The sequence below is a fragment of the Microtus pennsylvanicus genome, chromosome 3 (genome assembly GCF_037038515.1).
Source record: "Microtus pennsylvanicus isolate mMicPen1 chromosome 3, mMicPen1.hap1, whole genome shotgun sequence".
Classification (NCBI taxonomy): Eukaryota; Metazoa; Chordata; class Mammalia; order Rodentia; family Cricetidae; genus Microtus; species Microtus pennsylvanicus.
The window spans coordinates 82,833,487-82,846,677 of record NC_134581.1 but is presented as its reverse complement, the minus strand read 5'-3'; the positions used below and the strand labels follow the sequence as shown (position 1 = coordinate 82,846,677).

The window sequence follows — 13,191 nt, the reverse complement described above, 5'->3', positions numbered from 1 at the left end:
CTGGATTCACTTCTATACTCTTTCTATCTCTCCTTAGAAAAGAAATAGGCTGGGAAAAGAGAAAAGTAAAAGCCTGGTTCCAGCCAGAGGAGGGAACCTCTCAGAAAGATTTTTTACAAAGTTAGATTGAAACCCAGATAAAGATGGGCAGGTTCCTACTTTGACTGAGGACTGGTATCTACTGAAGGGATCTGAAAGAGTGATATCCATTGTAGTGCTGATCGTTCGAAGGTTTCTTACTTTCTGCATGTCTGGCTGTTGATCTCTGTATTTCTTTCTGTCTACTGTTGGAGGAAGAGTCTCTGATCATGGTTGAATAAGGAACTAATTTCTGGTTATTGCAGAATATCTTAGTCATTTTATTGCTATGCTATTTTTGCCAAACAGTAGTATTTGGTTTTACCCTAGGTCCATGGCTTATTTACTACAATGTTCTTGGCTACCCAGTCAGTACTTATTCAGTATGGGTTTCACCCCTTGAAGTGTGCTTTAAATCAAATCAGATCTTATTTGATCAAGAATTTGGTTAAATTTAACCCATTATTTATACAAGAAATTTCATTGGTGATGAACAATGTCCACTTGGGTCTCTGTCTTCTCTGTTTGATGATTTTATCTAGATTTATTTTATATATGTAGATATTTTAATAAGGTTTGACTATATTAGGTTTACATATATTCCCTCAGATGGTCAGTTTTATTTTAAAGTTTTAATTCATTTTTACATACCAACCACAGTTCCCCCCCTTCCCTTCTCTTAGTCCCCCCACCTCTCCCACAACTTACCTCAATCCACTCCTCCTAAATGGTAAGGCCTATCATGGGGAGTCAGCAAAGTTTAGCACATTAAGTTGAGGCAGGGCCAAGCCTCACTGTCCCCCACACACCTGTATCAAGGCTGAATATGACATCCCACCTGAGAGAATGGGCTCCAAAGATTCAGCTCAAGCATCAGGTATAGATCCTGGTCCCATTGCCACGGTACTGCAAACAGACCAAACTACCTACCTGTCGTCCATATGCAGAAGGTCTAGTTCTGTATCATGCAGTCTACCCAGCTGTTGGTCTAGAGTTCCTGAGTTTCCATGAGGGTGCTTTATTATTCTGTGGATTTCCCTGTCATGATCTTGATCCACCCTTCTTCTTATAATCACTCTACCCTCTCATCAACTGGATGCCTGGAGGTCAGCCTGGTTCCTGGCTGTGGATCTCTGCATCTGCTTTCATCACTTACTGGATAAAGGTTCTATAATGACAGAGTGATTACCTAGGAAGGCCAGTTCATACACCCTCTCCTGCTAGGAGTCTTACCTGGTGTTTATTTTTACATGTCACTCCCTTTATTCCCTCCCTTGAACATTCTTATACCTCACTCTCTGTTTGAGCCTTTTCTTCTGGGCCCAATGCCATCCATTCATGACCATTTCCTCTTCCCAGGAATATCCACTCCCAATCTCTTACTATATCCCTAACATCTGTGGTTATATCGATTACAGCTTGCTTTTCAATAACTTAGTAGTTAACATCTATAAATAAGTGAAGACATACCACAGTTGCCTTTCTTTTTGCCTCCTCTTGCAAAATGTTTCCTGAGCCTTTCTTGGTGAGATGTTAATAAAAGGATGCATCCACAGCTGATCACCCATCATGATAATAGACAAGTTAAAGAAATAGAACTGAAGTGCAAAGGTGAACCCTGAACTCATGGTCAGTTAATTTCTACAAAGGTGCTAAGACTATAGAAATAAGGAAAGAAATATCCTAGTACAGATAGGTCAGGAATGACTACTTAACTGTATGCAATAGGGAGCAATTGCCCTTTTCACAGATATTCAAAAGATAACTCAAAATTTACTAACATAAATGTAAGAATGTTTTATAGCCATTTTATTTAAATTGAAACTTTTTTTTCTGGGGAGTAGGGTGATTCGTGAGTATGCAAAGATACCTCACATGTAGAGGGTAGCTTAAACTTCCAAGAATCACTAGATCATCCTGAAAGTCATAGAAGCAGTAAATAATTGCTACGGGAAGGAGACTTACCACATGAGCTGCCTGGAATTCTTTCTCCCGCCTATATAGGTTCCTGCTAGTTTTTCAGAAAACTCCATGGATATAGTTTTTGAATAGTCATGTAGGATATAGCAAAGTTTTTTTTTAAAAAGAAACTTTCTTTTATCTCTCTTTATAGTTGATTAAATTTCCTCAACTATACTCTTAAAGGAAATTGAAGGAACATATGGTTCTTGTCTTAGTTAGGGTTATGGCTGTGATAAAATACCATGACCAAACACAACTTGTGAATGAAAACTTTTAGTGTACGGAAGGGGTGAGGGAGAATATAAGAAAAAAAAGATGTATATGTAGTTAGATTTGGATTTATAAATACATATTCAATGAAATAGAGAATGACTTCTTAATGTGATTAGTCTTTCTGTTTTACTCAACATGATAGAGCATCACACTTTAACCCATCATTTTTTTTAAATCACTATGGTACTCTGGAACATTCAACATTGCTTAAAGTAGCTTTGTTGGCTCCAATTTCTGTGTGTGAAGAAAGGATAATGTTCTTGTGGGATGGATAGGGACAAGAGATGTTACAAAGAATAGCACCAAAACAAATGTTTGTCTAATTCAAATAACAATAATTCTAATTATAAGAAACTTGATTCATATTAATAAGAACATGAAATAAACAAAGGTGCAATAATACCCAACAATTGCCTTTTATATATCTATGTCACTTTTGACACATTGTGAGAGTCACCTGTCTTAATTTATAAATTGCACTGTGAAGTCCAAGTATATTTAATGTTGTTATTATATTTATTATTTATTGTGATACAAAGATTGTAACCATACTCTTTTATATGTAAGACAAGTACTACCACTGAGATGCAATGCAAGTCTTTTCTTATGAGTTTCAGTTTACAGATATACAGACAAATACACAAATACAAATATAAATAAATAAATAAATAAAGGGTAGAGAAGTTGCATACCTATTTATAGATTGAATATAAGGAATTTAAAAGTCTGGAATTTAAATTCTAAATTTATGTGCACATATATTCCATATCTTCTATTTATATAATATAGTCTAATTTTTAAAAATATTTTAGAATTTTATTTTTTGTCCCTAGTGTCTTAATATAATCTTTGTTGTTTATTAGAAAGTATTAATAAAGCATGTGATATATCCCTCAATTCTTTTGCGTGTGGAGACAATTTTAATGACGATTCTAAAGAAGACCACACAGTATTTTGTCAAATGGTAGTTCTGATAGGGATTTTTAAGTGAGCAAAACTTTGAGTCTCAAATGAGCCAACATTACATTTATGGTGCATGATGTTAATACAGGCTCAGTAATTTGTTCACTCAAGGGACTCATGAAAACTGGGAGGAAATCTTAAAGGAGAGAATAATTTTCCAGGATTCTAAACAATTTGCACATTACTCTGGAACATGAAATGCATTCTCACTTTCAGGAGAGCATTTTACATTCTCACAAAAGGATAATGCTTTCTTTCTGGGGGTGAGGATGATTTTCTAAAGAGAATCTTACACAGATATTGTCACAGTCTACAGTGAATCCCTTGTAGAGGGTTAGAGACAGATCTTCACAGATGCTTGTTACTGTGTTCATCATTAAAGGTTTTATTGCCTTGAGGACACTGGGGAAGGATTCATTATAATAGTTGCAATGATTTCTGTGTAACAAAGCTGATCACTGTTTCCTCTTCATAATTTTCCTTCAGTCAGAAAGCTTTAAAATCTGGGGTTTTGATATTTTTTAACTATTGCTTTTTTTTTAATCTCTGATCTCTACTGAAGGCTAAAGAGAAAAAAGAAAATGGTGTTCAAAAGTCAATGAGAGCTTTTTCAGCAGTCTCTTTGAAGAGAAACACATCATAGTTGATGAAAGAAGGAAAAGGGGATGCCTCAGGGATCAGCCTATGTTGTTATGATTGTATGCCTGGAAATGTCTTCAGAAAAAAAAACTGAACTTGCAAATGCAACAACTCTAGAAATTTCTGTCTCTTAAGAGACATTTTCCTGTTAATTTCACAAACTGTCTCTGTTCCTACATTTGATACCATGAAGCAAATGGCTGTAAAGAATGACTCGTTGGTCACTGAGTTTGTTTTCATGGGATTAACAGACCAACCTTCATTGCAGCTGCCCTTATTTTTCATGTTCTTGCTGAACTACACAGCCACTGTGATAGGAAACTTGAGCTTAATGATTCTTATTTGTCTGAATTCACACCTTCATACACCTATGTACTTTTTTCTATTCAATTTGTCCTTCGTTGACTTCTGTTATTCATTTGTCTGTACCCCCAAAATGCTAATGGGCTTTGTTTCAGAAAAGAACATCATCTCTTATACAGGATGCATGACTCAGCTCTTTTTCTTTGGCTTTTTTGTTAATTCTGAATGCTATGTGCTGACAGCAATGGCCTATGATCGTTATGTGGCCATATGTAAGCCCTTGATGTATGCCATCCTTATGTCTCCTAGAATGTGTTTCCTACTGATGTTTGGGTCCTATTTGATGGGGTTTGCAAGTGCCATGGCCCATACTGGCTGTATGATTAGGCTCAGTTTTTGTGATTCCAATACCATCAACCATTATATGTGTGAAATCTTCCCTCTTCTCCAGCTCTCCTGCAGCAGCATCTATGCCAATGAACTTGTGAGTTCTCTTATTGCTTGCATAGTTGTCATTGTATCTGGCCTTGTTATCCTAACCTCATATATTTCCATCCTTTTAAATATTGTTCACATGTCATCAGCTACAGGTTGGTCCAAAGCCATGGGCACTTGTGGGTCTCACATTGTGACTGTTAGTTTATTCTATGGATCTGGGCTCCTTACTTATGTCAAGCCAGCATCTGCTGAATCTGTGGACCAGGGGAAATTTTTCTCGGTGCTTTATACTCTTGTGGTACCCATGCTTAATCCTCTCATTTACAGTCTCAGAAACAAGGATGTCAAACTTGCCGCAAAGAGAACTGTGATGAGAATCAGAAGCTGGTGTGTTTTCAGTAGTCTCTGACTTTATTGTATGGTCTTCTCATTTATTCCCCATTACTTTTCTTTTATTCTTCCTTTTCTTTCCTTTCAATATTATGATCAGAATTTCTACTGTAACATACATACACACACACACACACACACACACACACACACACCAGCTGTCATATAGCTTTGTGGACTTTTCATGATTTGAGAGTACCCTGTAATCTCAAATTTAGCCAATCTGATCTTCACTACCTGTACCAGTTGAAGACTTTCATCTGACATATTTTCTATATCTAAAGGTAATACTCTTTTGTATTTTCTCTTTTATATTTTCTCTATTTAAATAAATTCATGGGACTGTTTTGAGTTCTAGAAATTATACTTTTGAAGCCAAAGGTGCAACATTGTATCACCATTCTTTAAATTCAACTGTGGATTAATTCTAAGGCAAACAGATTTTTTTTCTAAAAAAGAATAGAATTTATTTATGCCAAAAAGAACTGAAAGGGTTATGAAGGAACAGTTATGAAGTAACAGTTATGAAGGAACAGAGTTGTTTCATTGTGGGTTTAACTAAATAATTAAGTGTGAGAACAGCAGAAGAGCCATGTGGCCTCTAGAACAAGGCTTTAGTAGCCAAGTAGGAAAAGCAAATGCTCCCACAATAGCATTATTTTCAGGTTAGGTGATTAGAGAAAACTACAAAGTGACATTTCATCTTGTGTTTTTAGATTATTGATCATTATTTCAAGGATGATGAAGCTGAGTATTTGGTTCAAGCCTTCTGACAAAGCAGGACCACATTTCTATAAATAATATATAAACTTTAAGAAGCTTATTAGATGTTAAATCTTTCCTGTCAAGCAAAATTATTTGTCCATAATAAGATTAATAGAGAATTATACACTAGAAAATCTTCTTATGTGTGTCTAGTTCAGAAAGTATACTGTCATTTTCTATCTAAATTGCATAGGAATTCAAAGAACATACTTATTTTGGAGATACAATAGTCAAATAACAATGATTATTAAAACTGTAATTATTGCATCCACTTGAAGATTATGATGTTTGAAATGTTCTAAAATAGTAGATTAGTAAAAAGAGCAAGTTAAGAACTTTAATTAAACTTAATTAAATTTATTGGTATTAGGTATTGAACCATAAATATTCATAATAATATTTTTATGTATATATACTATATATATATACAGTATATATGCTTTATACATATACAGTATAATTTTTTAAGCAAATTATGAATTACTGGTATGTACTTTTTTTTTCAGTTGTCATAGTACCTGATTAAGTATGGTACTAAAATGGTTTGGTTTAAATTTTGATAAGAAGATACAGTTTAGCAGATTTATAGAGTGATTATTAAAGGCTCTGACTATGTTGCATAAAGCTCTATTTCCAGGAAAAATTGGGACTTAGCAAATATAGAATATGAAGCACAGGATTAGAATGTACTATTTGGCCTAAGTGTGAAATCATAGTCAGAGTATAGCCAGGTGTAAAAACTATAAACACATAGTGTAAGTTTAGTTTTATTAAGTCAAATAGATTGATTTTACAGGTGTAATTATTTATATCAACATGGAAAATGAACTGATTAGGCTTTTAATCATCTGACATTTAATAAAGTTATGGATAAACTTTATAATTTGATAATAACTATAGATAAGTAATTAACATTATAATTTAAAAGCTAATATTGAAAGAAATTTGATGAAATTTGATGAAATTTTTAAATATAAACTCATTTCATATTAGTGAATGTTTAGAAGCACTGTATATGCACTTGTTAAAATATGGTCATAGTCTACTTATCTAATTTGTGCTTTATTGTATCTTCATTTACATAATTGAAATGGGAAATTTGGTTTGTTAACTCCATATTAACTAATGTTAAGTGCATAGTAAAACCATTTTAAATTAAAATATTAATTACATTGCTTATTATATCTCAGGTGTCATAAATATATCAGGCAACATCTTCAGGCTTAACAGTCAAGGAAAATGTGAAATTTGAAACCTCATGATTATCCCCTTCTCAACAACCACTGATTGCTTGTAGCTCTTCATCTAGAAGTGAAGCCTTGTGTTTTAACATGTTGGCATGTTGAAAAGATGCTGTCATTACACTCATGTTTAGGAAATTGCCTCTGAGATTTTATGGGTGCAGTTTTCCAGTCATATCTAGAAGATATCATCTACCTACAGGTATCCCGATCTTCTAGCTCTTTCTCTCCAACCGCTCCACCATGACTGTCTCTGAGACATAGGTGTAGAGGTTGCATTGCAGATATACCAGTTGGGTTTGATATAATTTTCTCTGGTTTTGACCAGTTTCAGATCTTTGTAATAGTTACCATCTCCTGCAACAGAAATTTCTTTGATAAAGAATGAGAACTAAAGAAATAATACTTCTAATTGCAGAAGCTAGAGGGATTGATGATATCACACGAGAACACAATCTGCAAAATTAATTAATCAGGTTTCATAAGCACTCACAGAGACTAAAGTGACAAGCATGGAGCCTGCAGGTGTTTATGCTAATTCCTATGCATATATGTTATGGTTGTGTAACTTAGTGTGAGACCCTTAAGAATGCTATTTCTCCTTTAGCTTGCATAGCATTCTGTTACTATTATGGCTAGTACCTCTGGGACACACTAACACAGCTTAAGAGCAAAATTTAGAGCTACATTTGACTTTATTAAAAAAATAAGAAAGCAAATAAATGACTCAATGATGCAACTCAGGAATTTCATAAACTTAAACATATCAAACCAAAAACCAGCCTGTGGGAAAAGATTAAAAAAATGGACCAGCAATTAATAAAATAGGAACAAATGAGGCAATATGAAGAATCAATGTATCGAAGAGCTGGTTCATCAAGAAGATAAACCACATTGACAAATCGTTTGTCTGATTAATGAAATGAAAAAATCAGAAAACTCAAATTAACATAATCTCAAATGCATAGGGGAACATTATGGTGGACATAAAAGAAATTCAGATTATAAGAATAATTTCAAAAGTTATATTTCGTTAACATAGAAACCCTAAATAAAAATGGATAATTTCTATCTTCACCCAAATTACCAAGATTAAATCAATAAGAGCCAAACATATTAAGAGAACAGACACCTCACAAACACACACACACACACACATATACAAACACACACAGAGAGACAAATAGATACAAAAAAAACTTCATGTAATTGGAAAGGTTAATATTCAAGCAAAGACCATTAAGTAAAAACATTGCCCAATTTGAAACACAAGAAATCTACAAAAGCACTTAGTGAGTTTGTTTCATTTTGAACATATACTATTGGACATCGAGCCTACCCATGTAGTTTATATACCCAGGGAAACTCAATTAGAAGAAACTAATAAGTCTAAAATTATTAATTGAAATAAAAACTAAAAGAATACTTCTAAGCTTTCTTTATGAATCCAGTAACACTCTTACATTAAAACCAGTTAAAGATATAACAAAAAAGAACACTATATCCCTAACAAGCATAAAATCAAAATATCTCAATAATACACTTGCAAATCAAACACTGGCACATACTTCTCAGTGTGCATTTGTTTGTCATATTCCTCTAGTTTTTCCTAAAGTCCTGCTTGTGTTTCGGTGTCTCAGTCCGATACTGCCTTGGTATTACAATGACCTCAGGTTCTGTTCTTAGTGATTGTTACCAACTTCTATTTCAGACATTTTGGAGGACTATGACAACTGCAAGTGGCATTATGCATTTTGTAGGACATCCCTAAATTGAGATTTGTTGGCCTCATAATTAGAATGGGTATATGTGATTTTAAACTTTGAGTGTTTTTATTTCAGACATTATACTCATGATATCTATAAGATCAAAAGGAAATGCTTCACATTTAAATAGTCTGTCCTCAATTAAAATTTTCTTTTTTTCTTAAACATAAAATCCACTGAAAATAGTTCTTTTCTGGAATATTAGTTTGAGATGGGTTACATTAATTTATGCTGTGGAATATTTGTTTAATGATGCAAAGATGTGTTGTATTCTTCTATATTTTGTTAAACTCTGTAGAGCTTTGTTTCTTACCATGACTAAAACACCTGATTAGTAAAATAAAGAACTAAATGGCCAAGAGCAAGGGATTATAAAGGATAGTCAGGGGTGGCAAACAGAGAGAATACATATGAGGAAGATAAGAGAAGAGTAGAAAAGGAGAAGGAGACAGGGACCCCAGGGTCCATTCAAACAGCCAGGAATCCAGGTACAGAATAAGAACAATGAGGACTGCTGAGAAGTCAAGAACAAGGACACTAGGTTTTGATCCTACTGTCCTACTGTATGTACTGGCTTTGTAGGAGCCTAGGCAGTTTGGATGCTCACCTTACTAGACATGGAGGGAGGTGGGAGGTCCTTGGATTCCCACAAGACAGGGAACCCTGACTGCTCTTCGGGCTGATGAGGGAGGGGGACTTTATTGGAGGAGGGGGAGGGATATGGGAGGCGGTGGAAGGGAGGAGGCAGAAATCTTAAATAAATGAATTAATTAAAAAATAAAAAAAGAAAAGAAAAAAAGAATAAGAAGGACAGGTAGATAGCATAGAGAAAGGTAAAAGCCCAGAGGTAAAAAGAAGATAGGATAATTCAAGTTATGAAAAGCTCGCTAGAATGAAGCCAAGTTAAGAAAGAATAAGTCTCCATATGATTATTTGGGAACTGGCTTGCAAATAACCAAAGAGATAAAAAATAACTGTACTCTCTTTTAGATTTTGTCTCTTTCTTGTAAATATAAGTATGATCCCCCAATTTATTTTTGCCTAGTTATTATTTAAACTTTCTTATTTATTTGCATATTAGTTTAAACAACTAACGAATTAAATTTAAGTTCATTTTAAATAAGTTTTGACCTGCTATTAAACTGAAACTATTCACATCACACAGAGCATTTCAAGGAACAGAAATTGAAGGCTGGCTTCATGACTGATAATAGAAATGTATATACAATACAATGTTTGCAAAAGAGAGGCACAAAGATAGGATGAGACTGTATGAATATCCCTTTATGTACCTGATTTTACTTTAGCTGTGTTTTATAAATGTCAAATAATGTCCTTGAAATTTTAGAAAGGTATCTACTATAAGCCAGAATATTATTTTTAGGCATGTGTGTTCTATTCCAGTCTTATGTCTCTGAATGAACAAGAATGTGGATGACTGGGTATTTTAAAATCAATAACAGAGATCAAATTTATGCTATTAAAGTACACTCCAGTTTTTCATGAAAATGTTATTATATGATTAATATATGACTGTGTAGTACATTGCTTCAAATGTTGAACTATACTAATTTTCATAGATAGCTATAAATAAATATACTTATAACCTATTACAAATTTTAATTTATAGCAATATACTCAGTGATTAGTTCAAAAATTATTCAGCTTTTTTTGCACTTTTACAAGTATGAATATATGATTATCCATCCCACATAAAGTTCTCTCATGTTCTTTCCAATCAATCACCACCTTCATCAGTGTCCAGAAGTACATATTGACTTTGTTCCCATTAGCATAATCTTGACTATTTTTTAAAATCCTTTTAGTAAAATTGCATCTTACATAAGGTTTTATGTTTGATTTTGTTTACTCGTTTGAATTTTATTCATGGGAATAGGAAAGTAAATGCTATCTTATGTTGGTCGGGAAATGAATGAGATATTTAAGAGTAAGGTTTGGAAGAGATTCCACATAACTTCCAACCAAACTACTAAAGGGTGATAGGGAAGGGCACCAGATACTCATCAAATGAAAGATCTATCCAGACGATATGGCAATTATGGACATTTATATACCAAACACAAGGGCACCCAATTTCATAAAAGTAATGCTGCTACAGCTAAGTCACACATTGGTCCTTTCACAGAAATCATAGACAATATGATGTTCAATAGACAACCTCATCCCAACAAAAACTTCAATAGGGAATTACTGTCACTAAGCGAAATAAAAAAACAACCTCTAATTTCAAGGAAGTTAATGCAGGAACTTGAGCAGTAAGTCACATCATAAATAACGCATCGTAGCTTCCTTGTTTATTCTCATGTTGCTTTCTTCTTTATTTCACACTGATCAGGATATGTTGCCTATGGTATAGTTCTTTTCAGTATGACCTGGGTCTTCCTACATCAAATGAGAACCAAGGCAATCCATCATAGACAAGTCCACTGACCAACCTGACGTAGCATCTTCTTCTTAAGATTTTTCTCCTTTCATATCCCTAAGTTGTGTCAGTTGCAATTAAATCTAACCAACACAAAAGTGGATATGAACAAGATACATTATTTTGAGTGTGAAGTTTTGAAGACTAGAGACAATCGTGTTAAAAATATTTATACTGTATTTAAAAGGATTGAATGTAATTAACTTTCATAATTGTCATTGTGGTAGTTTTTGATTCATATCTTATATTTCACAGCTAAAATGTGAAAATTAGCATTGTATATGTTATGTTGATTATTAAAATGCCAAAATTTATCATAAATAATCCAGAAATGAAGGAGGATATCAATCTCCTATCTTGGGTACCATACATATTTAAAAACATAGATAACTAAAGCTTAATATTTTTTTCAATTTCAATTTCGTTTTCAATTCATTAATAAGACAGAAAACCTCTTGGAATTACTCCTTCCTGAATGTCAATTAAATATAAGTGAATCCAATAATTATAAAGCTCTATTACAGCTGAAGTTGTTAAGAATGTATGAAGACATATATTCAGAATATTAGCAATATCATCCAACCAATATGAATTTTAAGCCATCTGAGTGGTGAGCTATTGTAAACTGTGATGGTATCACTCTAATCAGAGTTTGAATTTGCTTTCTCCAAAGATGTAGAGTTGAATTTTAATTTTTCAAACCAGGACAATTAAATTACATTGGGAAAACATACTCATTAAAATATTAGAAAATACAAAATTTTCAGGAGTCAAGATTGCATTGTGAATCTCCATAGAGGAAATGTCATAGATTGTTAGAAATTTCAAACTATGGTGACTGAGCAAACTGATTAAGATTTCACCACATTTATAGAATGAGTGAACACATTTTCAAGTGCACATGTGAGGACGGATGTGCACATTTGTCTTTCTGCATCTATCGAAGTCACAGAATTGAATGTAGATTCATAATTACCAGAGGAATGGAGGAAGGTAGGCAGAACAGGGACAATGTAGAACATTGGGTAATATTCTAATTAGGATACACATTGCAGTTATATAGTCTATGATCATGATCATAATGTTCCACTTTGGGTAAAAAAAGATTATTTATAAGCCTATAAATTATTATAACTATGTAAGTTAATACATACATAAAGTCCCATGGTTTAGACACTATTCTACCTCAATAAAATATTTTCTGTTTATGTATTTCCTCTCTCTGCTCCTCCTAGTTCCTCCCTACCTCTCTTCCCATTTGAACCCACTCACTTTATAATGTATATCTGTGTAATGTATAGCATAAACATACACATTTTTTTCAATTGAAATTAATTGTAAGCTAAGCATAATTTTCATCCATTATAATTTTTATACTGATTATAAAGAAATTTATGCATTTAATTATTGAAATCTTGACCAAGAATAACCAAGTAGTAGCTGCTTCTATTACAATGCATTATGAAGCAAATTATGTTCAGAAATAAACATCAGAGTTTTAACAATGGATATGTTATTTTGAATATAATCTAGTACAAAAGAAAATAGTTTATCAAAGAGGAATGTATTTCAAATAATTGTACACAAAGAATATAACATTTATAAGTATTCAACTATAAGAAAGAATAAACATTACCAAGGATATAGTAATGGCTCATAAGCTTAGGAGACAAGGCTATAAAATGTTGCAGTTATGTCTCTTCAACTGCCTGTTTTCAGACGTATGTAACATTATACAAATGTTCTGGACCTAAAATTGTGTTTCTAAGTTATCACACAGTGTGACTTCATCAATCGTGATGTGTATATGTCTCATGAGCTGTGAGCATGGTTTTCATCTACTGGGAAACTGTGGTACTGTGAAGAAGTTAGTGTAAATCATTGAATCCCAATGCTTCTGACTTCTACAGTAATCCTGCTGTTGATGTTA

At 33.3% G+C, this 13,191-nt stretch overlaps 1 protein-coding gene across 1 annotated transcript; it reads left to right on the top strand.

Annotated features, from left to right (window-relative positions):
* The first annotated feature begins 3,352 nt into the window (after positions 1-3,352).
* Positions 3,353-5,065, top strand: LOC142846798 (olfactory receptor 8C8-like). The gene is made up of 2 exons (XM_075967601.1): positions 3,353-3,372; positions 4,102-5,065. Exons 1-2 carry the CDS (start codon positions 3,353-3,355, stop codon positions 5,063-5,065), a joined length of 984 nt encoding a protein of 327 aa, XP_075823716.1.
* Positions 5,066-13,191: the final 8,126 nt, after the last annotated feature.

Bases quoted from the DNA above. Each gene is read 5' to 3' on its own strand.
- LOC142846798 (XM_075967601.1), top strand. From the start codon at position 3,353: ATGTTAATACAGGCTCAGTA. The intron at 3,373-4,101 runs ATTTGTTCACTC...TACATTTGATAC, and splicing joins ATGTTAATACAGGCTCAGTA to CATGAAGCAAATGGCTGTAA.